This window comes from Neodiprion pinetum, chromosome 3, assembly GCF_021155775.2.
Source record: "Neodiprion pinetum isolate iyNeoPine1 chromosome 3, iyNeoPine1.2, whole genome shotgun sequence".
In the NCBI taxonomy this organism is placed as follows: domain Eukaryota; kingdom Metazoa; phylum Arthropoda; class Insecta; order Hymenoptera; family Diprionidae; genus Neodiprion; species Neodiprion pinetum.
The window spans coordinates 673,745-701,726 of NC_060234.1; the positions used below are offsets into that span (position 1 = coordinate 673,745).

Here is a 27,982-nt window from a genome sequence, read left to right on the forward strand (position 1 = left end):
TGTGTATTATCTTCTTTTGCAATACCCCGTAAAAGGAACGACAGGCTCATCTGTTTTTCGAAGGTTCACATCATGGAATATCTTTGAATTACAATTCATTTCACCTCTATGCAGAAAAAATTATATATTAACCCTTTGAGTCATAGCGGAAAGTATTCTTACCACCTATGTTATATCCATTTTATTTATATTTAGAGAACTTTGCAACATATTTCTTTCCGGTTTTTTTTGTTAAAATTTCTGATAGTCTACTAATAGGTTTTCAATGCTCGTGAGTAATTGTTGCTATATAATGTAAGTTATTATTGTTAGAAGCAAATTGATTGAAACAAATCGTAAAAGTTGAAGGAATAATTCATTTCCGAGGCAGTTACCCTCATACACATGCACATGTTTTACATAAATTATAAGTTTTTCAGGTCGTTGACTACGAATCCGGAAACCATTGCATAGTTTTTTGACCGGATTAGATTAAATTTGAAATTTTTTTCCGGCATATTGAATTTTTTAAATCTGACTTCAAACTCGTAATCAGCGACCTCAAAAAATATCGAATGTTATAAAACTTGCCTCGGCACAATAATGTGTGACTGAAAGGGTTAAATCACTTAATCTCAAAACGTCAACTGCAATCGATGATCATATTTAACTGCAATTCTTACGGTAATCCAACCAATCACTACTTTACATAACAATTGATGATAACAATTTAATTTTCGCCCGTACAGCGCGCAACTTCATTTGTTCCTGTGTTCGGTTTACGCCCCGATGTGCACGGAGAAGGTGCCGTCGCCAATCGGGCCATGCAGGGGTCTCTGCGAGCAAGTAAGAGCCAGATGTTACCCGGTACTGCTTGGCTTTGGTTTCCCATGGCCGGCGGCCCTGAACTGTTCCAAATTTCCGCCGGAGAACAACCATCAGCACATGTGCATGGAAGGACCGGGGGAACCGGGTCCGGCAAACCCCTTCCAGGTATGGCTAGACGTGTCGAAGTCTGCGAAAAATAAACTGTCATGGAAATAAAACGGAAAAAGAAAAAAAAAAAAAAAAAGAATGAAAAACAGCATAAGAAATATACATTATACATTCGTACGTACAGACTGCGGCTAACTCGTCTTTGGTGCTTTTTTCCAGGCCGTCGGTGACGGAAACGGACCCCTGGGTTGTTCCTGGTACGCAAAGGCCGGACTCTACGTATTCCTGAATCGTTCGGGTAGGTGCGCCGCGACTTGCGACGCCGACGTTCTATGGTCCCAGAAAGACAAGAGACTGACCGAGGCCTGGATCGCGGCTTCGGCTACGGTCTGTCTGATCTCGGTTGCGGCCGCGATTCTCGCCCTTATCAAGCCCCGGAAACACCGGGCCACGACCTCCGTCGGTAAGTCTCGAGTGGTATTTTCAAAAATTTCTGCCAAGCTGCGTGGGTGTGTCTGTCTGTGTTTAATTTGCTTCTTCTTCTTCTTTTTTAGAACGCGCAATCGCCTGTCTTGCCGTTTGTCACGCGGTGGTCGCCGTCGGTCACGTGGTGCGTCTTGCGGCCGGTAGATTTGCGGTAGCTTGTACACCGGCACTGCCTCTCCACCCCCAGGAACCGGTGGTTATAGCCCAGCAGCATCATCAGTACCTCACTCAGGATGGCCTCTCTAATCCTTACTGCGCACTTGTCTTCCTGCTGCGGTATTACTTCGGAAACGCTGCGATTGTTTGGTGAGTCTTGTTTTAAATTTTACTCCGAATTTTTTATTGCCTTCTTTCGTTTTCTGCTCTGATATTTTTTTGCATACATTATAGTATTATAAGATACAGCATATTCACGTGCACTTTATTTATTTCCGTATTCTTGTATTATATACACGTGTGTGTGTGTCGTTGGCTGAAATAATTACCGAGGAATATTTGTACACATCGTCGAACGATTTGGAGCACGTCCTTGTCTCTCTCTCTCTCTCTCTCTCTCTCGTTTTTCTTTTTCCCGCATCGAACGATAGAACAAGGAGCCGACTATCGGGTCGGTCGGTCTGCAGCCCTCGCGAGAGCGAGAGAGGAAGGAGAGAAGGTTGAGAAAATAAGAGAGGGGGATATAATATAATCTGGCAACAGTGTAATGGTTCCCCGCGTGCCGCTAACGAGCCACCCGACTCCCATCTCATCCCGTTTACTTGAAGACAGAGAAAGATAGAGGAGACGAATGAGCGAGAGAAAGAGACACCGGCACACCAAGCCTTGAAACGTAACGGGTGGCGTTCAGTCCTTTTTTTTAACAAATTTTTTAATTCTCTGTTGGAAAAAAAATGGTCATCTTTTTTTTATATTCATCCTAAATCTGATGAATCGACGACGACGAACATAATCCCAATTGTCGCGACAAAGCGTCAATAATTACCCTCTTTATATATTCGTCGTGTACGTATTTTTTTTTTTTTTTTCACCGTATAATTAGTCAGGGGCTTTTGATGCTACATGGTATGATAAAAATTGATACAATAAAATATAATAAGATTGGTACGGCAAACGGTGTAAAATTTCGCCTCGCTGAACGAAGAGGAACACGGGGTATATGGGTATAATAATACGAGCGAGCTAGCGAGCGTACATTTGAACTGGATATACCATACCCACCGGGGAGAGGAGCAAGCAGATGGGGTCTCGACTGGAGCAGAGGAGAGAACCTTGTTGCCAGATACGCATAGAGTCAATGGCATTCCACTGTGCTGCACCGCCCGGTCGGGAGGAAGAGAAAACCTTGGAGTAGGAGGAGGTGGGATAAGCAAGAGGAGAATATGAAGAAAAAAAAAAAAAAGGAAAAACGGAGCTGACGACGGATACCGCGGTACTGGAACGGCCGAGGGATAATTAGTACGAATGACGGTACAATGATTTAAAGGAAAGAAAATAAAAAAAAAGAAAACGAAACAGAAAAACAATTAAAATGGATCGATTGACGGAAAATTGAACATGTATTTCGATATCGGGATTTGTACGATTGCGCGGCGTGATTGGAAAATTCGAATCAAAAAACAATGAATAAAAAACTCGTAGAGTTGTTACAACTTATAGATGGATAGATTACAGACGAATATAGACATGAATTATTAAAGTTTTACAGTATATTAACCGTTCGATTATTCTGAAATATAGTATACAGGTATGTATACATAATATCTATCCTATATACGCGGTATACTGCACTTTGTGACGATCACGATCACGATCGGATCACTCGCGTCACCTCTAACAATAAGATCGTGTCACGTATGCGTATGCAATGTAATACGTTGCGTGCGCGACGGAGAAAGTTGCGTGTACGCGGGATGCTGTAGATACATACGTGTAATAGTTGCATACGTTTATTTATAGATACATACTATACGGTGTATATATATATACATATATGTATATATACGAACACTATATACGATTTATAAGTAGCGTGCCAACGCTCGATTATTAATTCAAACAAGGTGCTGCCTGCAACACGTTCAACAGTTCCTTCCGTCTAATTGGACCTGCTAGATGCCCTGCATAACTGGTTATAATCTCGCTCGCGACCGCGGGAGAACACCTTCACGTATTTATACATCATGCATTATACCCTCCTCACACAAGCGTTTGTATCATGCGTGCAGTTGCAATGATATTTTCACGTTACAGGTACGCGAGTATGAATTTGAAAGCACATTTCAAAAAAAAATTTGACTATTATCGCGTATAGTCAAAAATATTACAATTATAGTTTAAAATTACTATCATTATTGTTGTTATTATTATTATCATCATTATTATTATTCAGGCGAATCGTATGAAAACAGATTAGAAAAAACACTTACACATATCAATTTATACGCACATTTGGTTATCTTGATCCATTTCCCGTGTTACGAGCAGCGTGACTTTTTCTTGAAATTCATTAATTAAGAATTTAATTATCGTAATGCAAATTATACGGTAAATCTCTCGTATAATGTATAATTTCATGTAACCTCGCAAGCCTTGAAGATGATGAGACGGAGGAGAGAGGTCAACGCGTTACACAGTTGACCTCTTGACCCGTCTCGATTTCATAGACGACGCTATTATACGCTAACCGCTAATCAACCCGGCGCGGCGAGCCACAAGTGGTTCCGCTGTACGTATATATACATATATACATACGCACACCTATGTATACAGAACACAGAATGTAATTCAGCATACATGCATAATATATATGTATATATATATATATCGCTGTGATTGCTCCCGTACATATATATTGGGTACATGTATAATATGATCAATTAGGATGAGCGTTTCAACGACAAACGCGGCACACGAGTAATATCAACAGTAGACGTATTATCATTGTCATTATTTCATCTGATTCGGATCATTTGGTTATTATTGCATCGTACGTAAGTTGCACGTATACTGAATATGAAAAAAAATTCCGATCGTGAATTACGGATGGGATAAATGTCGTCGACACTCTGAAATACACAAATTATACTCAATATTCCGAATTTAGATGCGAGAAAAAATTTAACTACCAATCGCATTCCAATACGTTGTAACGCTGAACGAAAAGAAAGTAAAAAAGAATGAAAAGAAAGTATGGAAGAAAGAGGAATTCTTGTGCCAGCAATACGGTGCAGTTTTCAACGAATCTAAACGAAACGAAAGGAACGAAGGAACGAGATGAGAAGGAAGCTTTCTTAGGGTTGTAGAGACGTCGAAGTAGGAACGGGGACAGGGGGAGGAGGGGGTTAAAGACAGGACAATGCATCGGCGGAAGGAGTCGCGCCGCGGTCGTTCAGTTTCTATAGGTATATATGTAAGGTACCTTTACCTTTACCTTTACCCTACTCTTGCCGACTCGAGTCTCGCTGCATATACATATGTGGCAAGGAAAGAGAGAGGGAGAGAGAGAGAAACTCTCGTGGCTTTTCTGGACTCTAGTCTAGACTCCATGCCCACATAATGTTGTATATAATATACTTTTGCTGCATCAGAGATTCTCTCTCTCTCGCTCTCTCCGTATTTTTCTCTCTGCCATGCATAACACTGTGTATACTCGGGCAGGCGCTGGGTATGTAGGTACCTCGTTTGGGTTTGGTTTGGGTCGGGTCTAGAGCGAAGGGACCCGGGTGCGATGTTTATCGGTATCCTCGATGTAAATTACGCCAGTCGGTGTGCCGCTCTCTCTTTCTCTTGCTCTTTCTTTCTCTCTCTCTCGCCGCTTCGACGCTCACCGCATACCTCGACTCACCTTACCCAGCCACTGTACCACCCCAATGCATTGTTGCTCTCCAAGCACCCCGATGGAGTAAAATAAGACGAAGAAAAACCTGCGTATACGCATACCTATACTACGCACTGCACGATACATTATAGTATGTAGGTATACGGGGCGGGGTTGAACTTATGAAACTTGAAGTGAAGAAGTCAAACTTTTACGAAATAACAAAGTTTCGAATGGTCAGAAATTCAAGTTACGATAAAGCAAAGTTGCGGAAAATATAGTTTCGAACTTCGACAGAGGTCTTCATAGTATAGTTGGAATATCGTGTAAACTTATACAGTGACAATAATTCCTCTCGCGAACAGGAATATAATGGACAATTGCAATACTCTGTGTCTTGAGGCTTGAAATCGCGAAAGACTGAAGAAATTATTTAAAAAACAACGGGAGCGGAAACAACAGTAGTGAGTATTGAAGAAAAATAAGATCGTAAGTGTACCTACACGAATTGTGTGACAATGACTGGCGATGCAGCCGACGTGAGAGATTGGGACTTATTGTCACATAACTCGTATATAATCGTACTCACATTTTGTTTCGGACCGAAAACAAATCAGCCGTACATACATAAGTCCAAGGTATTAACGAACATTACCGTACATAGTCTACCATAAAACAAAGGAAGAACGACAATTACGACGATGAAACAGCCGAACTGTGCATATGTGAAACGAAAGCAGGGACTCGGAGGGAAGTTAAGTCGACGACGACGCATGCATGCGGGGAGAGAGAAATTCAACGGCAGCAACAGCAGCTCGCTAACGCAGCACGCAACAGGGAATAAGGATGAAGGGTCTGCCTGCCTGCCTGCCCGCCTGCCTGCCTCCGCGAAGAGCTGATCCATCATCTCCTTGGGAGAAAATGGGGGCCCCCCGATGCAGCCGGAGCATGCTGCAGAGCAACACCGCAGGCTTTCATGCCGGACGCGAGGTCCTTACGAGCGCAGCTTATTCCTCCGGAGCTGCCTCCGCAGCTTTCGAGAAGAGCTCTGCCTGCCTGCCTGCATGGTGTCCAAGAATCACGCGCGCGCGGCGAACCAGGGGATAAATTCCTTGCTCTAACCGATAACTCGTTACGATAACGGTTATGACTGTATATGCTGTATATATTGTATCCTGGTATACGTATAATAACAATAATAATAATAATAATAATGATGATCGTGATGACGATGACGATAATAATAATAATAATAACAACAACAACGGTTATCATTATATATGCAGGATATTAACCAGAATTCTTATGAAACAATAGTATATAACGCGTTTTTGACGAGGCGCGAAATTGAGGTCAGGGTTGCGTAATGTCAGATTAGTTCGCGACTGCGCATGCGCAGAGTACAGAAAACCGCTTTTAATTCGTACGACTTGAAATCGGTCTTTTCAGTACTTCGTGTATGCGCATTGCAGACTCGCTCAACCGTCATAAAATCGGGTACTTGGTGCACGTAAAACAAGCGTGGAAAAACGCGTAGAATATGCTCGCGTTGCATAAAATAATCTGCTGGACGGTGCAGCGGTGGTGCAAATTGATGGATATACAGTGCCGTTTCATTTCTTTTCACATACCAAGGAAGCTTGCGTTCCTTTTGCGAACGAAATTTTTTGATCGTTTACACACTGTATCGTTTTGTTGTACGATTATGGTGATGATGATCTTGTGTCTGGCGAATTCTAATAAGAAAATCTGTAGGTACAAGGGTGGGGGAGTAATTATATAAGACACGAAGAAGAGATTGACTGTAATATACGAGGGGATCGCGGAAATTATTATTTCAAACCGTGTTTCTGAATATAATGTATGTTGTCTCCTATCGGGATATAGCGATGCATAAACTTCAGCGCAGATCGGGGAAAAGGGAAAAGATGATGAAGAGGACAGGACAGGGGCGATGAGAGAGGGAAGTAGGGAGGGGCGGAACGTGCATAACGACTCGCTAACTAACAAAACAAACACAAAGTCGCCAGCGAAGCCGACTAGCCTCGGTCCATCCGCCCGTCTCATCTCCTCTCGATGATTATATACCCCGAGGCCCGTCGTGCACGTACACACACATACGCACACACGGTGCAACCGCCCACCACCTACCTACCTACCTACCTACCTATCTTCGTCGGCACGAACGAGAGGAACATGATGAGAAGGGACGAGAGATGAGAAAATGGAGAGAAATGGAGGGGCAGGGAAGGGAAGACGATGCGAAAGAGAGGAAGGAAGGAAGGAAGGCATGCCTGCAGGGTTGCGGCATAGTCGGCACATGGTACTGCTCCTACGTGCTCCACCACGGTACCCAAACCCCATTATAGATGCCGATGAAAGATTAACTTCGAACCGAACCGAACCGAACCGAACGAAACAACGAACGAGCAATGACCGAGAAAGAAGGAGGGACGCGGATGAGAGCTCGCCGCGTTATTCTTTCACAATTCTATACATACACTCCTGTATACCTGCAAGTAGTGTATATGGTTTACTGCGCGTTGGTGTTGGCTCATTATCGTTAAACAGCCCGCCTTGTTCTTCTTCGTTTTCGTTTTCGCCTTTTTTTCTACCTCTGCTTTGAGTTACGATTATCCTCGAAGTCTTACGCAAACGAGAATCGAGAAAAAACGTATCAACAATAAGCAAAATGATACGAAGAAAGAGAATGAAATTGTTAGATTCGGAATTATCTTATGTAGGTTATATTCGCGATAGTTACTTTTTGTTGTCATATTAATTTTCAATTTTTATACAATTACGTGTACATGATCGTTACCTAACTGTATATGTATATACCTGTTATCCGAGTCGCTGCGGGAGATTCGACATTGGAATGTGTAACGTACGTGTATTATACATACGGGATAATTGATCATACAACGCAGTAAGTGTTGTTGCCTACGTTTGGGCCTGTTCGAAGACGAAAACAAAGAAATGACCAGGAGTCAAACTTACTCACTTTTCAATGAGAAATAAGAAAATGCAATAAAAAGTAGGAAGTTCCGTTTAAAAAACAAAAGTTGGGCCTCAATGGGTCCAGCAGAGTCCCCGGACCCAAAAACTGGTATGCTCATCCGATGAGCCCCCCTTCATATACCGCAACTTTTGTCCGAGACATTTTTCAATTCAATGCTTAGCTTCCGAAATATTTGAGCATATTTTTCAAAACAAGACACACCGTATTCCCTATTCTCGCTGTACCGCGCACAGTGGCACGCGATACTTCCGGTGGGCGCGGCTGAAGTCTTGTCTATTTTCACGTTAAACGGCGGGTGGTGTGAATGCATACCCCCCTACGTATGCGTAGACCTACACAGGAATCATTGTACGAGAATGGGCGAGGAACCTGCAGCTTACGCGAAACCCGGTGTTGATAGTTGGAACAACAAAAATGGTGAAATAACAAGGAAATGAGAAATAAGAGATGGAAAAGAAAATAGTACCTAATGGTAGTGACGGAACGTCGTGGACGGTGATCGGCTAATGGAGGGCGGCAGGATATGATTCAATTGCGCGCAGGCTCAGGATTAGGATGACGCTGGTTGCGTTGTCTTTTGTGCATTGCGCCAACGCGTCAGAGAGAGAAGAAGAGACCACCCACCAACCTGCGTTAGACGTCCACCCGTGATTTGAGAGTCGACGAGAAGGCGATAATCTAAAAATATCCGGATATATACGAAACTCTCGCGTGGCCGACATATATAATTCTCTAACTGTACCGAAACGTTGTATGCATGTGTATACCTATACCTGTATAAAAGAGGATGTTAACAAGAACAAGACTGTTCTCAGCTATGCGTTGTCGGTGTGGTAATAATACATTTTTCCGTTTTTTTTTTTTCATGTACATTCACACATCGTTTGGTATTTATTATTCTTGATCATATAATTTTTTTTCTTACTCGAGTATCTATAAATCTGTTCGGGAATATATTGATGGTAAATATGTATAGAAGAGTGCCGTGTGGTAAAAAAGGTTTTTTTTTTTTGGTTTTGTTTTTTTGTATTTCTTCTTTCGACAACGGCTATTTTCATGATACTGCAGTTAGAAGAAGAGACTTGAGCTCGTCCGTTGGCGCAGGCCTTCGCGTATCGCGCTGAAACCTATATAGCCATACGTATGTACTGTATGTATGTATATATACTTACTACACTGCACTACTAATTCTATTCTTGGCATCGTAATATTTTTATAGTTTCGTGTTAACGGGTGTTTATTATCCTCGCGTCACCTTGTCACGGTACCATTTTAAACCATTGGTTAAATAATCAAAGATTTAGACCCCCCGCTCCTTCCTTCCTTCCTTCCTTCCTTTCTTTCTTTCTTTCTTTCTTTCTTTTCTTCCTTATTTCTTCCCCTCTACCATCCGCTCAGCTTTTCTAAATCGCATTAGAGATACCGAACTGTTATATATATATATATAATAACTGTTATATATCTATAATAACAAACATACATTACACGTCATATACGTATATTATACGCATACACACAAATAATACTACGTTAAACCATTTTGTCTCACGCCGTGTAACTTGTAGTTTGTTGGGCATAGGAACCTGATGCCGCGATATTATATTTATACTTAAAAATTAAACTGTGAGAAAGAATGGCGTAAAAGGAGGATGAGGAGAAACTGCTGTAGGTCAATTATAAACACGTGTCCCCTCTAATTTCTTGCTCCGGTTTCCGGAGGAGGGGAGGGCTTCGATGCATCCTCCATCGCGCCCGGCAGACACGTGTTTCTGCATTCTGCATATAATGCTGCAGTCCGTAGTATTTCCTTTGCGTCATTAAAATCGGGGTTCGGGAGATAAAAGAAATGGTATATTTTACAGTAAGAGCAATTAATGACGAAAACTAATGAAAAATTAATAACCAAGTATGTAACGAATTAGTCCATGTCTGTGATAGAGTATACATGATATAAGAGACTTGGACCGTTGTTCCTACTACAACATTAAAGTAAAACTCGGTATAATGGGAGTGAGATGCGAAGCAACCAAACTCGGAAGCTGCGGGATGGGAAGAACCCAAAGCACCACTAGGCAGATCAGTAGTTGCCGCCTAAGAACAAGCAAATGAGTGTTTGCTTGGTCGTCTGACTGCGTGGAGCGAGTATATAGCAACCCAATGCAGCAGCAGCAGCACTACGTCTAGTTTGAGAGGATGCACCAATGGATGGATGGATGGATGGACGGACGAGTTGTACGTGCGTGTCGCGTGTAGGTACCCACCTACATACCTACCTACCTACCTACTTACCTTATACCTACTCACTTCTTCTCCACCTTCATCTCCTCCTCCTCCTCCTCCTCCTCCTGCACAGCGCACATATTTGACGAAGGGACACAACCGGTAGCCATGTTTTTTTACCACTTGAAACGCGAGCTGTGGAGGAGAGGCCGGAGTCATCTGACAACCCGAAGTCGTCCACTACTATCTGCTACCGCTTGCAGAGACCAACGAGGACGATGGCGACGTTCCACGAAGCGATGATGCCGCGGGGAGTGATTAATGTTTGTTTAACGCGTTTAACCGTCACACGTTTAGAATCCCAGGAAAAAAGGAGAAGATGAAGGGAACGGAACCAAGGGTGATGAGGATGGGTATGAAGAGAGTTGGGCATTTCTTCAAACGGCGATGTACGGACAAGAAGAACTCGGGTCCTCAGGAGCACCCTTAACTCTCTCTATACCTTCTTTTCCCCGACTACAGCTACCGCACATATTTGTTCACCCCCCATCATCGCCTTTTGTGGGAAAAACCATTCCGATGACATGATGTAGTACAAGGATATTGTTTGAGTTGAAAAACGTGATACCTTTTCGTCGTCGTCGTCGTCGAATATCAATTACCTCGTGGATATGGAAACCATCGTTGTACGGGAGACGAAAGAACCTGAAGTAACGGGTTCTGAATAATAATATGAAATAACAAATTGAAATCATGTTTTCCAGATCTCGGGTACATATAACACAGATTTTTGACCATCACTTTTTTCGAACAAACACTTATTTCTGGAATGTGAAAGTGGCGTACTATCTTACACGCGTATTATCGCTACGTAGACAGCTGAAGAACAAGATTAAAATGCTGTGACGGAATGCCGAGATCAGTGTACGAAGTTTCGTGGCCCGCGGGAGGATGACACCAACATCTCCATTAGCTCATTTTATACCTGTAACTCGCGTTGAAGAAAACCAACGACAGCGACAACACGATCTCAGAGTATATCCCTTCTCTGGTTATTTCATTCCGACTGATTGTCTTTTTCATATTCTTATTTTCTTCATCTCGCGTTGTGGCGCTTGAAAGAGCAGCAGCCACCGGGTGTAAAAACTTGCCGGTTGCCACCGCGTTGATCTCGCTGTATATCCTACACTCTGACAAATGGTCGAGATACGGTTTGGCGTGACTACCATGCGTGTATTACGGGTACCAATATACCTGCGTATAATGTGAGAGAAAAATCTTTTAACGAGCAATCAACGCCTCGCTGGAATTCTTCTGACCACTTGTGCACAGATACAACATCCATACATCTCACTATCGTTTTGTCTCTGAGATGACGCGCTTGTACATCATCGTCCTTTCGGTTTATTATAATACTATACACATTATATTGCTAAATATCGTTACATACTTGTCAGATATGCAAAAGATTTTTCTGTGTTTGTATATACGCGACAAGCTCAGATCTTATCAATATTCTTTAAAGACAAATCGACATCGACGTACTGCAAGGTAGTCGCCGTCAGAAGGTTGCACGGTGGTGCAGACGCGCGGGTAAAATGCGTCGTTAGTTTGTTTTATGGTAGTGTTAACAAGCTGTCCTCTCTCGCCTCCCTCTCCGTCGCCTCGCCTCACCTCATCGCCCCTCACGCACTCTCTCTCTCTCTCTCTCTCTCTCTCTCTCTCTCTCTCTCTCTCTCTCTCTCTCTCTCTCTCTCTCTCTCTCTCTCTCTATTCTCACGGTGAGGTATGGAGGTACGGGGTTCATTAGGTATAGGTATAACTCGTTGACGAGATCGAAAGAAGTCAAGTGTGCCGAGTGCAGTGTCGAGTGTATACGTGTATACGTTATACCTATAGGGCCACTGCTTGGTGCTGCGTGGCTGCCTTCACGCCGGTTTTCCAGACCATGGCAGCGAGAAAACCAGCGCCGAGATCAAAGCTGTATCTTATACGAGAAACTTGGAATGGCGGTTGGTAGCTTTACTCATTCATTATATCGTTCGAGAATTATACGATTCGATGCACCAAGATGTGTGTCCCTTCGTTCGTGACAAATTATCATCATCATCGTCATCATCGCCACCGTCACCGAGAGAGGGAGAGAGAGACAGAGAAAGAAAGGAGGGGGTTTTCCCCATTTCGCCGGCAGTGTATCGATCCATGACGTGCATTACTGTTTTTCCATAAACTGAGCGGATCAGTGACGTTAAAACATTTTCCCGATATTGCATACCTCGATTCAACAGACGTTGTTCGATGTTGTGATACCTATATTTCACCTGCTGCACGTCGAGCTACGGCGCAACGACTACAATCTGCCAAGTTGATATATGTTATAGGTTTGAGAAAAGCCTGAAATTATTTCGGTTTTACGGTAATTTCTATACATTCATCATCTCCTCTTCCTCAGCCTTTCCGAGGACCGCAGGTTGGAGTGAAAGACGAGTCTAAGAGAGCGAGCGTGCATGGTGAACGTAGCGTAGGGACGGCCGGAGTCAAGACCCCCTGAAAGAAGTCTGGCCCGAATAATGGCTTCCTAGACACAGGTAGCCGATCTTTCTTCTCTCCCTCCCTCCCTCTTTCTCTCTTTACGAAAACCTGTTTTCGACACGCAACGTTTCACAAGGCGTTGTTGAAAAGATAGTATACCCTCCTGCCGTACCGCCACGGCGTATCCAGAGCCTCGTGCTACGACGGTAACAAGCCTTTCCGATTATGTTTTCGTCGGACTTCGCGTCCAGCAGTACCACCTGGTATACGCCGACTGCAACCTGCACTCTGCAGGTTCGTTTGAAAAGGGTTAAACTCCGCGCGCCTCGTTATCCCCTGCTCATCGCATGATGCTGGATACGTACGCATGTGTACGTAGAACACTCGGACTCGGTTTATCCTCTATACATACACACACTCGTAACTCTAATTCGATCCTCCATTATATTCGTCTCGATGAAACAGCCCGATTTCTCCTCATCGTCTTGTAATCACGAAATTGACGTACGCCTATCATAACTGGAGCGATCGACCGACGTAAAGGAGCCAACTCACTGCCGTACCGTATTAACTTTAAGTAATCGTGGTCTTTCTTCGCAGAACGATCGATTTTGAAAATTAGAAGCCTCTGTAAACAACAAAACGACCGTGATTGGTATTGGAACAAGTATAGATGTGTAAGGTATAAAAGACACTCTGAGGTATTTTAAGAAATCCCTCTCGCCACACCATCCAACATACCCATCGTGCCTCGAAGAGGAATCTATGTATCCGATCGTTTGGTTAGGTCGAGTCCGGGGCTCCGGGGTGATTTACGATTTTCGAAACGCACACGTGCATACATACGTGCACACTTGCATACACGCCCACACACGGAAAGCAGGGAGACTCGGAGTGGGTAAGGCACAGGTACGTGTCCGCATTAATCACACGCACCTACCTGACCGCCTGGTGCACGTACTGACTGACCGGCGATCTATCATATTTAATTAACGCTTTACTAGGCGCACTACATGCTTGCACGGTACACACAGGCAGGCAGGATCTCTCGGGGTATAACCTTGTACACAATTGCCCAGCGCGGCGAAATCTTTCATCTCCATACCCTGCGCGTCGTGCCCGTGAATGCAGGTATAATGTACAAGGCATAGGAACGTATTTTATGGATAACCTAGTAGTTGCGCTAGCTGTGGCTAACCTCCGGGATTTTGTTTCACGTTTAACAAACTTGTTGGGAGTTTCTTTTTCTCGTACATTTTGGTGCACTTACACCATAGCCTTATCGTACCTTCGACGGACATTCGAACGTCTGGCTGCTAGTTTCAGCCTCGCCTAGAACTAGCTGCTCTGCTCTGAAGCGATTGAAAAACGAAGAGAATTTGATCTCTCAGTTTTTGCAGCTTCGTTTCGTGAAATGTCCGTGTATATACATACCTGTATATGGATATGTACAACACAGTGTGTGTGCACTTGAATTTCCGATGTATTTACAACTATATATTGTATCCTAATAATATTCTTCGGGCAATAAAAATCCTCCAGACGATTATTTGTACTATAGTACAGTACCATGGATGCAGATGATCCGCATCGTCGAAGATACAGTGTGTAGGTGAAAAACGTTCCAAAGGCCGCGGTTCTCTTTGATCTCTCATATACATAACCGCTCGAGTCAAGAGAGAAGTGCCGTACTTTGTGGAGTTTCGCAACATAACTAGATCATTTATATACAGATCTTGACTTCCTTTACAGTTTCCTGTCGCTGTTACAGCGTTTTTATACCTATAGAACGCAAAGCAAAAATTGCACGGATTTTCATCGTTCCATTAATCCTTATTCAAGGTGGGTCGTCGTCTGCGGATGGTGGTGCATCGCTGCTAGAAAATGGTCCAGGTCCGACGCATCGGGAAGCAGCGGCGTCGGCGTCGGCGTCGGTCGCGATCAGGACGGTTTTGGACTTCAGCAGGGGTGCTCAACCGTCGGGACAGTGGCCTCATGGGGATTGCCGGCCGTTCACACCATCGCCGTTCTCATTACGAGGGACGTTGACGCCGACGAGTTGACGGGTGAGTTTGTTACACACGATTCTTGTTCATTTTTCATCTATATCCATTCAGCGATGTTGTCCACTTGTCTTTAACTTACGAATATAAAAACAGAAGACACATCTCAACGCTTGCGAAGAGCTTTGCGTACCTACTACATAGTTGTATAAAATGGAACCGCTACGCGACTGTCTTTACCTTCATAATACGCCCCGTAACTGTAATACGACGCACAATGCTTTACACTATTTGAACCCACCGGTGCACGTGGCCAACAACGAACAAGTTATGTAATGGATGCATACATGTTTGTACGTAATGTATACCGTACATAAATCCGACGTTGCTGCTACTGCTGCTGCTGCCGAATACAGGCATTACGTGTGTATCGGTATGTAAGAGGAATTCCTTTGAACTTTTATTCATTCAAGTTGATTTTATTGGTGGTCGTCTGCCTCTCTTGTGTCTCACCTACCACTTTTGCATAGTCCTTGGTGTATAGGAGGTGTTTGCTAATATCGTACGAAATTGCAACGACTAGATCACGTGGCACTTTATTCTTCACATGTAATTGATCGGTTACGTGAACAATAACGCTGTGCAATGTCTGCATCCTACGTGAGTAAAATCTGTTAACCCTTTGAGTCACACATTGTTGTGCTGAGTAAACTTTTATAACAAGACGTTATTCAATGGTTTTTGGTAATTACTCTCGAGTATTGAAATCCTATTAGTATAAAATAAAAAATAGCTAAAAATCGTAAAAAAAAAATGTTCCAGAGTTCTTTTCAATATACAAAAAAAAATGGATATAACATAGGTGATAAGAATACTTAGTACAATGACTCAAAGGGTTAACGAACCTTGAAATAAAACAATCCTAATTTGAAATTATTGTGCTCGAATTTATAGGTTTTCACAACGACCATATCTGATAGTCATAATTTATCATATACGGTCTATGTACACCTAGAACCAATCGTGCCTCACCCACGCGCTATGCCGACTGCTAGAGTCATCTTCTTATGCGTTTAGTTATTCGTACCTTATACCGCTGGCGGATATCGCATTGTCTGCCTATACCTGAGTTACACCTACGACGTCGAGTTTGCGATAAGATAAGCTTAGCTTGGTGTTGGGATGGATATAGCCCCGGTATATGTATACATATGTATGTATACATGCATAGTATATACATTCTGTATATAACCGGTGGTGGTTCGGGTAAAACGCGTGATCCGACCCATGCAAGCATACCCAAGCCTCACTGGGTGTACTTTATCATGTGTATACCTACCCGAGTGATTCGGGATTTTTTAAGGGTGTTGTTACGTGCCGGTCTGTAATTCGAAGATAAAAATGAACGCATACAACTTGGATTCCATGATGTTATTTGTACACGATATGTGCGACATTATTTTGTAGCCTCTCGAATAGGTATTCAGTTTGTTGATGTTCTCTTCGCTCTCTGTAGATCTAAGTAATACATCGTTCGTTGATTTTGAATCGCTCTATAGACAAATCGTTTTCCGTGGGATCACTTCCATGCGTCGATCGCCATCGCATGTAGCTTATAACGCGGAGACGAATATACGTCATGTACACGGAAATAATATACATATATACTGCACGATAAAGGTTTATAGAATGTATTATTATACCCCCATCAACCGTCGTCGACGCGACGGATTAACATGACTATGTACGATAGATGCAGTATACGTGTATATATGGGTCTGTACGATAATGTGACGTGCATGATGTATGTGTATATGTATGTATGTATGCACGTGACGACGCCATCAATATACTCTACCCGAGCATCACGGTTTGACGTTTTTATCTCGCTTATACTGTATAAATAGTCATCGTACACACACACGACACATACACAAGATATGGAATGGATATCTATGTGAAAAGAAAGCGTCCAGGTGTAGTGGGGCCAAAAAAACTGTTGTACAATACCTAGATACTTGAAAAAAAAAGAACCAACTCGCCAAAGAACCTGATGAAAATTATTTCTTTACGATGTATAAAACTTTTTCAAAATTCTTTATCCTAATTTTCGGGGGATGTAGGACGGGAGAAAAACTACACAGTTTTCTTTACGAAAATTCAATATTCTTTAATTTTTTTTTACAATACAATATATCGGAGCCAGAATATACGCAACACAGTCACTATTATGGTATTTTCTCTTCCTTCTCGAATTGTGTATGGAGAATTCCACGCGAACCCAACCAACGTTTGCCTCTCACCACATTTTATTTTGTTCAAAATGTTTTCTGCAATTGTCCCAATTCTGATACAGTATCCTAAATTTTTTCAGATATTTTATTCAACTGGTTAATTATTTATAAATATGGAGAATGATTTTGAAAAGTATCTTCTTGATAATTTTCGAAAAGTTCACAAAAACTGTATTTTTTTTTTTTTTTTAAACATTTTGAGACCAGGCCCATGATGGAACGATGTTTTTTTTTTTTTTGATAATTCTAAAAATATTCTTCTCAAAACCACTCTCAATATTTATAAATAGTTAACCAATCGAATAAAACATGTGAAGAAATTGAGGGTAGCGTTTCAGAATTGGGAGAATCGCAGAAACATTTTGATAATAATAAAAAATTGTGAGGGTCAGACGTTGGTCGGGTTCGCATGGAATTCCCCATATATAGTTTCATTCGTTGGTCAACGCTGCAGCAGAAGCAGCAGCAGCAGGAACGGCAGAATCAGGATCCAGAGAGCGATAACTCGCGAGCGAATTCTCTCCTTCTCTCCTCCATGATCGAGCAGCGCGGTTTTTTTAACAAAGTCGCGCACGACCTGCGGAGAAAACGGTTGGTTACATTACGTTGGTTGAGGTGTGTAGGTTGGTAGGTAGGGTACGAGAGGGACTCGCCGGTATCCCAAAGGGAATTTGCATAGTCCGACTGCGGCATGCATGCACGATACTTCGGCCCCTGTGCTGCAGAAAATCCTTTTCTTCTCCAGCCTCCCTCGATCTCCCCGCGTAGTACGGTGTCCCCGAACAATGCAAATGCCGATATTGAAAACTCGGGCATCCAGCGATTTTATATTATTCTTACGCTCTGTCATATCCGGTTCGCATCATGTTTGAAACTACGTATTCAAATTGTGAAGTGCAAAAAGACTGAGCTAATTGAGCTAATCGATAACAAGCTAATTCAAGGTCCTCTTCATTATATATATATATGCACATAAGTATATCTATTGTATACCATGATATGTGCATCTTCCGAATTTCCCGATAATTTTTCTCTTCTCGTACATAGAAATTTTTTTTTTCAACCGCGTACAGTTGTTGCATGCAAATTTAGTTTCCGGTAGTCTAGGACCACCCGGTAGAGGTCCTTATACCGAGTCCAGTGTGTTAGGCTCCAGAATTCTTGGACTCCTGCATCATGCGGTTGGTTCCCGCTTTGCCGCCTGTTGCTGCTGCTCCTGCCGCTGTTGCAAAGGACAGTGAAAAGTTGTAGAGCGGGTCTTTGGCTGAATTTATTTGCATTGAATGTATGCGTGTAAGGTTCCTTGAGCCTTTGTCGTTGCCGTGCATTTCTGTATAGCAGATAAGTATTGGTTATTTGCATATCATATACGTGAAGCTGAGTCAGTCCTCTGGTAGGTCGCAGGCTCCACTACTATTTACATCTATAAACTATGGAAAAAATCAAATCAACGTAAAAGGCGGGGGTTGGTTGTAATTTGTGAAAACGGTTTGTAAAAATAAAATAAATGAATATACGAATAAATACAACCGTAGCAAGTTTCTCTCGCTAGTATATATGCATAATGTGTAATATCAGTACACGTAGGTGTAACGACGTAAAGTGGAAACGTGAAGGAGATGTTCTCTTTGAGATAAAAGGTGTGTGCGCGTCAGGATTTATTGGACGGCGTGTACTCGGTGGATATAACCGAGTACTACTCCAGGTCTTCCAGTATCTGAGAGATGATGTCCTCCTCTCGTCGCTTCCTTTTATCGCGAGGACACTTAGCAGCGGTTCAAGTTGACGTCCGTTGTCCGTACAACGAGTGAATAAATCTAAATTGGAAACTATAAGTGGGCAATGAAACTCGGTAAAAGATCACGCGATTCATTCGGGGTATTGGTCAGGTGCAGGGAATCATGGAACTTGAATAAGAACTTTATTATAATTGCAGGGTTGAAGAAACACAGAGAATTTCTCAAATTTTAGTACCTATTATCTTTTCAACTGGCACGCGGAAATCTCATCCAAAGAGAATGACAAAAAAAAAAAAAAAACTAGGAAATACTTTGTAACGTACAGTCAGGAGTTTACGAGAAGATGAGGGACGCGTGCCGCGCGTGTCCAGTTTAAAGATCCTTGCGGAAGACTAGTTTTTGCGATTGATGCGCCTGCAAGTTAGGAAGGCGAACGAAGCTGGATGGAATAGGATTCGATAAAGCGGGTTGTGAAAAAGTGAAGGTAAAAAGAAAGGAACCGTCGTGTCGCGTCGCCTCGTAAAAGCAGCCCGGATCGCAAGCTATTTCACTTTTTTCCTCACATACCGTTGACTGTTGTTGTGTTATTATTATTATTATTATTGTTGTTGTTGTTGTTGTTGTTGTCGTTGGTGCTGTTGGCCGTTGTCCTGCTGCTGCACGACGAAAAACCCCATCTTTCTCTTTTGTGCGAAATGTGGATGCACGGATGAGTGACATGAGCGACACAGAAATGAGGCAGAAAGGAGTGCAGGGAAAGAAATACTACGGATCGCATTGTATATACTTTTTATCGCGAACCGTAGCAGCAACCGCGACTTGAATGACACCAGCTTCTTCCTCTTCCTCTTCCTCTTCCTCGTCCCTCTGCATCTTACACGCACCTTATATACTCATTCCGACAATCCTCCACACCTTGGACCGCGACTCATGGTAACCAAAATATATTTTCCTTTCCAGGGAGCTGCTTCGTCGGCCAACAGAGCACGAGGTCCTTACTGGTCCTGGTGTTGGGTCCTCAGCTTGCGTACCTCTTCTTCGGTCTCTCCTTCCTGATCGTGGGATCGGCGACGCTGCTCCTTCCCCGTCCGTCGGTGAGGCTATCGCCGCTTTTGAGTCCGTTGAACCCATCGCCGACGACCGCTAGCTCGACGCATTCTAACACGAGGTCTCAGCTTCACCAGCAGCATCACACCCTGCACGGTCAGCAATCACGGGGCGTTCAGAACAGCGTGCAGAACGTCTTCCAGGGGAAGACCGGGCAGCCGTCCTGCGCGACGATTCTCCAGGCCGACCCAAGGGCACATCAGAGGGCCCTCCTGACCAGGGTCGGCGTCTTCGCTTGCGGCTATGCCGCCATTGTTCTCGCAGTAGCCGGAATCAACTTCTACGAATGGTGGAGCCGCGACTCCTGGCTCAGGGCCCCGGAGCCATCTACGGCACCAAAGGAGGCCCCGAGACCGATGATACAGATGTTCGTGATGCGCTCGGTCGCCTCTCTCCTCGCTGGCATAATCGCTGCGGCCTGGATATGGTGGCCGAACCTCCTTGGCGTATGGCGAAGGCTTCCGCCGTGCAAACAACCACCCCACAAGTGCCATCCCGCTCCGGTTGTCAGGTGCTATAGCACCGGATCCACCAGCCCGACCCCCCATCAGATTCACCACCTCAGTCATCTCGCGCCCCAGCATCCATTGCTAATGCGTAACGCTCCCGTTGTCAATAACGGGCAGGTACCGGCGCCCTACAGGGGACACAAAAAACATCGGAAACACAGGAAACACCACAGCGGTAGCGAGACTCAGGTTTAAAGAGGAGAAGAGACTCGTTGAAGTCGGAGCGAATTCGAGACTGGATTCGAGTCCGGCGGTAACTTTCATTTTATCACTCCTTAAGTATGTTGGACTTATTTTTTTCTCAATTTCGTTGTATTTAACAACGGGATGTATACTGCGATCTGGTGACACGGGCAGAACGATCTTCGAACAATCTTGGCCGACTTCGTCACCGACGACGACGGAGGTTTGACCGATGACTCGCGAACACCTTCCTGTATCCTCTTTTCGTCGTCCAACGAATTCTCCTCTTCCTCATTTTTCTTTAGCTTTTTCTTCTTGATCTTTTTTATTCTGTAAAATTCCTCACGGTCCATCTCGTCGATCTCCGATACAATGTACTTGAGAGTCGATTCGATCTTCGGTATTACGACGTGCTTCATTCCCGCTATCCTGACGTTCGCCGTCTTCAGTGTCTTTTCCAGCGTCAGAAACGCCGTCTGGAGGGAGGCGAGCTCGACGCCGAGTTTTATCACTTGTAGAAACATTTGCTTCGCGGTAGCTAGCTGCTGACCACCTCGGGAAAGACCGGCGTACTCGTAGACGTCGATACCGTCCTGGTAGCATTCAAATACGGTTATGATTGTACCGGCTACGTTCACCTTGGACGTCAGTATTCTCGTTCTGGCCTTTTCACCGACTGCCTCGAGTATCACGGCGGCTATGCTCATCGTTTCACCCGTCACGAAACGTACCTCGGCCAATGAAAACGCTGCCTCCCTTATCGCCTCCGATATCTCACTTTTCACTTGTATCAATTTTTGCAACGTGACACGCAGTCGCGACTGCAACGCATCGGCCTTACGTTTCATCAGGAGGTGGCCTTTTGTCGCCACGGCGACGCGTCCTTTCAACATCACGACGTTGCCTCGTGTCGGAAATATCATCAATCTGTTAGTCTGAGACATTTTCAGTTTACTTTGTTTTGTATTTTTCTTCCTTCTTGCTGTTTAATATCGTTTCATTTTGTATTTCAATATTATTCGCGCAAAAATTTCATACAGAGAATAATTTAAGATTTTACTTAATACGTTTGCTATCGGGGGTGTAAATTATGACTGGTTGAAAGAGAGGAAAAAAAAAAAAAAAACAGCCAACCGAACAATAAGTATACAATATTGACGCATTGATTTAATACGTGTGTATATTATACGTGAGAGATAAAACTTTTGGGACAGCCGTGCCGGCTGACGAAATGTAACAATAAAACTAGGGGAAAAAGAGGGATCCCTCTCCCCTTCGACGTAAAGAGTAGAGTGATGTCTGTGGAAATTCCGACCTGTCGCTCAGAACTCCTGACATGTGTGTAAACATGGAATGTGAACCCTGTGGCAGTTGACGGGCGGTTATCATCATCATTTGCGTATACCGTAGTATGTAAGGTTTGGACGAGAGAAAAAGAGGCGCGTATCTATCTATACGTACATACAAGAAGCATTTTTCCGTAGTAGTGACACACTATTTTATATTTAAATAAACATCGATTAGATATTAGCTAGATAATATTATGGGTATAAATACTGGAAAAGAAAAATTTTTCTTTTATTTTCGTTTTTGTTTCGTGTTCACTTGAAGACTGTAAATAATTGAGTTTTATTTTATTTTATTTTTATTTTTATTTGTTTTATAACTTTCATTGCTCGACAGCAATTTCAAGTAGACATATACGTATGTATGATATACATATCTATAACTGGCTATAACGGCAGCTGAATATTAAAACTATTAATATCTGTATAAATATTATTAATAACTATAATAATAATTATTAGAATTATAATAATACATTGAATAATTAGTTTTATACTCTCCATTATTTTGTATAATGCTTAATGAATCGCGAGAAAAGTGCGTTGAGTTTAATTTTTTTTATTTTGCTTTCAAATTAAAACACAGACGCGCGTGTATAATACGTAGCACGGAATATTACCTACGTTGAAACATCAAAGTGAAAAACAACACGTAACACCTACATAGTACAGAATCTATTGTGATATATTATTTCCGTTTAATAATTCGTTTAAATGTCATAAAACATTGTATAAGAACTTTTTTTATTTCTATTTTTATTTCATTTTTTATTTCTCAGCTGACGCGTATCAAGGGATAAACTCTGCGTGTAACTAGCTTGGCAATATAGGTATAATTCCGTATTGCAATAACTATATAATATATATTATTTCAATATCATTATCTTAAAACGTAGAACGACCAACGGAATAAAACTAAACAGAGAAAACTTTTGTACCATAATAAATTTATATATTAAACTTAATTTTCATATGGTATATATATATAATATATATATATTATATGTATATATACATATATCGGACCTGGTTGAAGTATTAATTAATTTTTATATAATTTCGATATTGCAGATATGAGGAGGAATTGCGACTTGAAAAAAAGGTCCGAATACATTGTCATCCTTATGTTTAATTCGTCAAAACCTGCGACGACATTTTTCCCAAGTGTAACATCAAGGCGACTGCACGTGTGTATGTACATAAAGCCGAGATGTAATCTGAATCGTAGCGTGAGATGATGAGGATTACGAAGATGAAAAGAACGAGGTGACGATATCGAGAATCTAGTCTTAATTGGTTCGTATTTTTCCTTCCCTTTCTCTCTCATTCTTCTATTCATCAATGGGGTCGACCCATAGAACATTTAGACGCGTCGAACGCAGGCGACAAAACCGCCGGCGTGATGCAGAGCTTGCGCCAGTTTAGAACGACGCAACGGCGTTGAATCGAGGTGTGATTGTCCAGCGTTTGGAGCACAATAAAGAGGCCTTTCAGCTCTTCTGGTGCGCCAAGGTGTGGCATTCACCAAGTGCAATGGTACGAAGAGAGGTAAAAAAAAAAAAAAAAATAGGAAAAAATCCTTACCATTATTTCCTTTGTCTCCGATTCTTTCACCCCTCACTGCAGGACTCTCACGTGTCTGACAAATATATAAAGGTATACGTATAGGTATTATACCTATACACCAGCCACGATCCTTTTGCCTCAGCATCAGTCATCCGAGGGAACAAATATACGTCTACACGCGCGTCAAACTTTTTCATCTAATATACTTGTACGCAGTGCATTCAAGTGCACGCACTACGTGTCAAGATCAAAGTGGGTGTGTATAATGCATCAGCGCGCATTCGAGAACCGAAAGGGTTCGACCGGTGCGAAACCCACCGTATCAAATATCTAACCGAGCCGAAGCGGGGCGGAGCTAGGATTTAGTTCTTATTTTTCAATTTTCTTAAACGTGTAAACTGGATATTTCTTTACACGCGCAGGTGTAGGTAACAATACCGTATCGTGTTCAAGGTGCAGGACTTATTCTTTGTAAAGGCGGGTATATATTGATAGATCGACTACGGATGTGGACAAAAATGGACGTCTTGTCAAATTTTTACAGTCCGTTTTGATGCCAGTTGTAATTTTGAATGAAATTATATTGGAAAAACCATCCATTCATTGGAGAAAGATTAACTTTATTTCTTTTATTAAGTTTGAAACGATAGCAGTCGCAGTTCTAAAAACACGCACGCCGCGTCTTAGGCAACCCGAATTACTGCCCCACATACCTACCGTAAAAGAGTCCTCTATTAGGCGCAAGTGGTATGTAAAAACTGAGGTAAAGAGTCAGGTGTTTAATCCAGTGACAACAGCAAAAGTAAAAGCGTTTAGATCGTACGGTTATTTTATCGTTTTATTACTTACTTAAAATTAGACAAACTCGATAATAGTAATATCACAACAGTATGGAACGAAAATATTCAAAAACATTACAATGAAGGGTATAGGATACTGATCTCTTACGTTATAAATATTATTACAGAATTGTATATTATGATTGAGCCCTAGCGTGGTCAACGGTCATCATTTGTACTCTTTTTTCGATAAGTCGTTTTTTTCATCGGTCATCTCTTGCGTACTGATGACCTCGAGACGTTTGTTGTTATTAGAGAATCCCAGTTTCATTTCAGATTTACATATTATAATTGAGTCCTAGTGTGTTAAACGGTCATCATTTGTACTCTTTTTTCCATAAGCCGTTTTTTTTCATCGGTAAGCTCTTGCGTACTAACGACCCTGGGATGTTTGTTATTATTGGAGAATTCCAGCTCCATTAGAGCGTCCATTAGTTGCACTTTCTTCTCCGCTGTGCGAAAGCACTGCGTAAGTGTTTGAAAAAAAATATATGACCATGGATATTTTTTGCGATAGATGAAAAGAAAATTTTATGTACTAGTATTTTAGGTAAATACCTTCCTCAAATATTCATCCACTTCGGGATTGGTCTTCCGAAGTTTTCTCTTCTCCAAAAATTCGGGTACCGTAAATCCTATCAAATCCTCAAGAACCTGTAGCAAATTCTGAATGTCTTTAAACCCATAAATCAGTCATAAAAAATCGTATCGTCACGATTGCTTACCTGAGACGCGAAAATTATCTCGAGGCTTGCGGTATTGTCAGTTATCGTTGCTTTCAGGTTCCAATTGTTATCTTTTTTCGACAAATTTCCGAGCTGCATTACTTTTCCCCTGACTGTCTTGAAAATGGGGATATCTTTTACGGGCTCTCTCATTACGTCGCAAATAAAGTCGCATATTTTATCTGGCAGATTTTCTTTAGGTGCTATTTTCTTCGTGTATTCTGTTATCTTTCGATTCGTTTTACTCACATTCGGCGTCGTTTGCCGGCACGCTATTTTTGGGGAAGATCGCACCGGCGACAAGCTGTCCTAAAAAGATTTTAAACAACTAGTCAAATGAATTCTCTGCAACGGTTCTAAAGAGTATCAATTATCTTTCATAATTGATGTGCACCTTCAAAAAACCGCCTTTATTCGCTTGTAAAAGTCCATCAGACTCAATAAAATAATAAAAACTACTCAGTATTACCGCAGATCGTTTACCCGTGGATAGTGTCGGACTTTTCATCGTAATAGCGGCCATACTTGTGCCCGACGGTAGCTTTGGCAAGTCAATGTTCTTCAGAGAATCATTTCCGACCCCGTTGTCTACCTGTTTGTTACCTTTTAGGACATCTTCGTCCAGCTCATCTTCGAAGTCAGCTAAGTCGAAGGGTTCGTCCAGGGGAAAATCGTTGTCTGACAATTGAAAATTGTTAGGATCGGCAATTAACGGTTTCAGCTGTGACCTGGACGCGATTTTGAAATCATCCTGATTGTTCTTGTGACGCTCAGAAGCGGGACTCGGCTGATTATCGACGATCGAGCGCAACATTTCGGTATTCCCCGAGTTTGTATTAGGGTTTTCCACCCTTCTGGGCATGTTGTTGCCGATTATTTTTCCCCGATTAGACACGGTCTCCGAATTTACCGGCGATTCGCGGCTTTCCATGCTGAGCTGTTCGATCTGGCTTATTTCATCAAAGTTTACGTCAAACTCATCCTCTGGAAATTCGATCTCAGTTTCCCCTGAGTTAGGTTGTCGGTGCTCATCGTCATATGGATTTTCATTCTCCTCCATGCCCCTAAATGTATACATATTATTATATAAAACTTAATTACCAACCAGCTATGTATGTACAGTCAAAAAAGTATTTCTAATCAAACATTCAGGTAAAAACTCTTACACAGCTCTGGCTAAAACGTTTTCCAAAGCGTTCATTTTTAGGATGGAATCAACCTCGCCCCCTAATTCCTTGAAATTTTTTTCTTCGAGTAGCATCACTCCCTTCCTACATGTGACAGGACCTATTATCATGACCTTAAACCCCGGGAGCAGTGTATCCTGCGAATAGGGAAAACACGAATAAAGGTATGTTCTTCAAGTTTTGAAATTCAGCCAAGTCTAAGGTGGGTGCAAAGAAATTTTTTTTGCCTTCAATGTCTTGATAAGCTTGTACTCAATCGCAATGAGATCTTGAACTCCATCATTGAGGAACATTTGCATCATCCTCTTGCCCTTTGGCTCCCAAGCCGGTGTTTCGACCGCGGTTGCCTTGATGTTGACTTCAGAGACGTTCCTAATTTTTTGTAGCTGGCTGTATTTAGACTGCGATATGTCATACATCTTGTCAACCTAATGAAAAAAATAATCGCGACTCAATTTTCATAATTCCATCGTTCCTCATCGTTTGTTGATATTTTTTTTTTCTCGAGTATTGATGAATAAACCTGGAGTATGTATCTTCCAGGAAGCACAGTGACGGCTTGCTGTGTAATTCCACAGGGAAGACATCCTTTCTCGTTATTTATCTCGCGCAAGTCACTGAGCAGCCACTGCGAGATGACAAAAGCTTCAACGGCACTTAGGCTTGCCTGAAACACGAATCAAACCCGTGTCATCGACGAAGTCATTAAGCAGAGATGCATCGATTTTCATTCACAAAATTCTAACCGTCCGAGGCGTTGTTGAAACGATGTTGAAGAAAAGAACGTTGAGAAAAATCACTATTTTCTTATTTTTACAATGATTTTGAAGGAACTAAGATTGTGAAACTTGAGTATGTTTTGTTTTATTACGGTTTACTGAAGTTCGGACAGTTCAAAATCGCGAAATAACGGTTTTTCCTGAGCATCATTTGTTACCATAACGTTACTAACTTCAACGCGGTTTGATAAACATAACCTACGTCTCTGTTCTCCGACGTATAATACTCGATGCACTCCCTCAGCCACGAATCGTTAGTGAAGTAAAACTTCGATCCCAGGTTTGATCCCACACGGTTCACCAAACTTTCACCCATTATTCGCACTTTTTATCACCTCATATAAAAATTTCCCGTAAAATATCGTACAATTTTGAACGAGTGCGACGCTTCTGTTCGTTTTCAAGTTTTCTCTCTTTGGTATAGAATATCGGTAAGGTCGCGCCCGGCTTTAGCCCTTCTAACAATCAGGCACGTCGTTAATGTGATTTCGCTTTTTGCAATTTCCACCATCCAAGCATGCCGATGCGTTTGGAAAGTGTAGTCGACCAATCAGAATGATTGGATGGTGAGAGTGTGAAAAATGAGATTTCATAATCGACCCCCATGTATCGAAAGTAGGGAAGAAGTTGACGAATACAGTGTTACACAATGTCGTTGTCGTGTCTTTTCTTTGTCATCGTATTTGAAAAACGACCCTATTTACTTAGCTACT

The 27,982-nt window shown here is 42.4% G+C and overlaps 3 protein-coding genes across 7 annotated transcripts in view; 1 reads left to right on the plus strand and 2 right to left on the minus strand.

The window, feature by feature from the left end:
* Positions 1–27,982, plus strand: part of LOC124215569 (frizzled-4) — a 32,800-nt gene that overhangs the window by 2,062 nt on the left and 2,756 nt on the right. Inside the window, exons 2-8 of one of the 4 annotated variants that reach the window (XR_011176672.1) lie at positions 729–972; positions 1,135–1,378; positions 1,470–1,707; positions 14,835–15,058; positions 19,989–20,897; positions 23,245–23,469; positions 23,532–24,293. Coding sequence is in view for 1 of the 4 variants with exons in the window: in XM_069134497.1 (XP_068990598.1) it covers positions 729–972; positions 1,135–1,378; positions 1,470–1,707; positions 14,835–15,058; positions 19,989–20,839 (1,801 nt within the window). In the remaining 3 variants the exon portion in view is untranslated. Of the gene's footprint in view, positions 1–728; positions 973–1,134; positions 1,379–1,469; positions 1,708–14,834; positions 15,059–19,988; positions 22,030–23,244; positions 24,294–27,982 lie in introns of those variants that run through there. The other 3 variants (XR_011176671.1, XR_011176670.1, XM_069134497.1) reach the window with 3 other exon arrangements.
* On the minus strand, positions 20,935–21,771 carry LOC124215570 (V-type proton ATPase subunit D-like). Its single transcript, XM_046619116.1, has one exon. The coding sequence runs from the start codon at positions 21,769–21,771 to the stop codon at positions 20,935–20,937; it is 837 nt and encodes a 278-aa protein (XP_046475072.1).
* Positions 24,551–27,797, minus strand: LOC124214096 (recQ-mediated genome instability protein 1). Of its 2 annotated transcripts, none has more exons than XM_046616098.2 (8): positions 27,472–27,797; positions 27,014–27,157; positions 26,718–26,918; positions 26,470–26,627; positions 25,773–26,367; positions 25,304–25,612; positions 25,137–25,232; positions 24,551–25,043 (listed from the first exon to the last, which is right to left on the minus strand). In XM_046616098.2, exons 1-8 carry the CDS (start codon positions 27,583–27,585, stop codon positions 24,885–24,887), a joined length of 1,776 nt encoding a protein of 591 aa, XP_046472054.1. In that variant the 5' UTR covers positions 27,586–27,797; the 3' UTR covers positions 24,551–24,884. The 2 variants fall into 2 exon arrangements, with proteins under 2 accessions (XP_046472054.1, XP_046472056.1); XM_046616100.2 differs by lacking the exon at positions 27,472–27,797 and adding an exon at positions 27,237–27,459.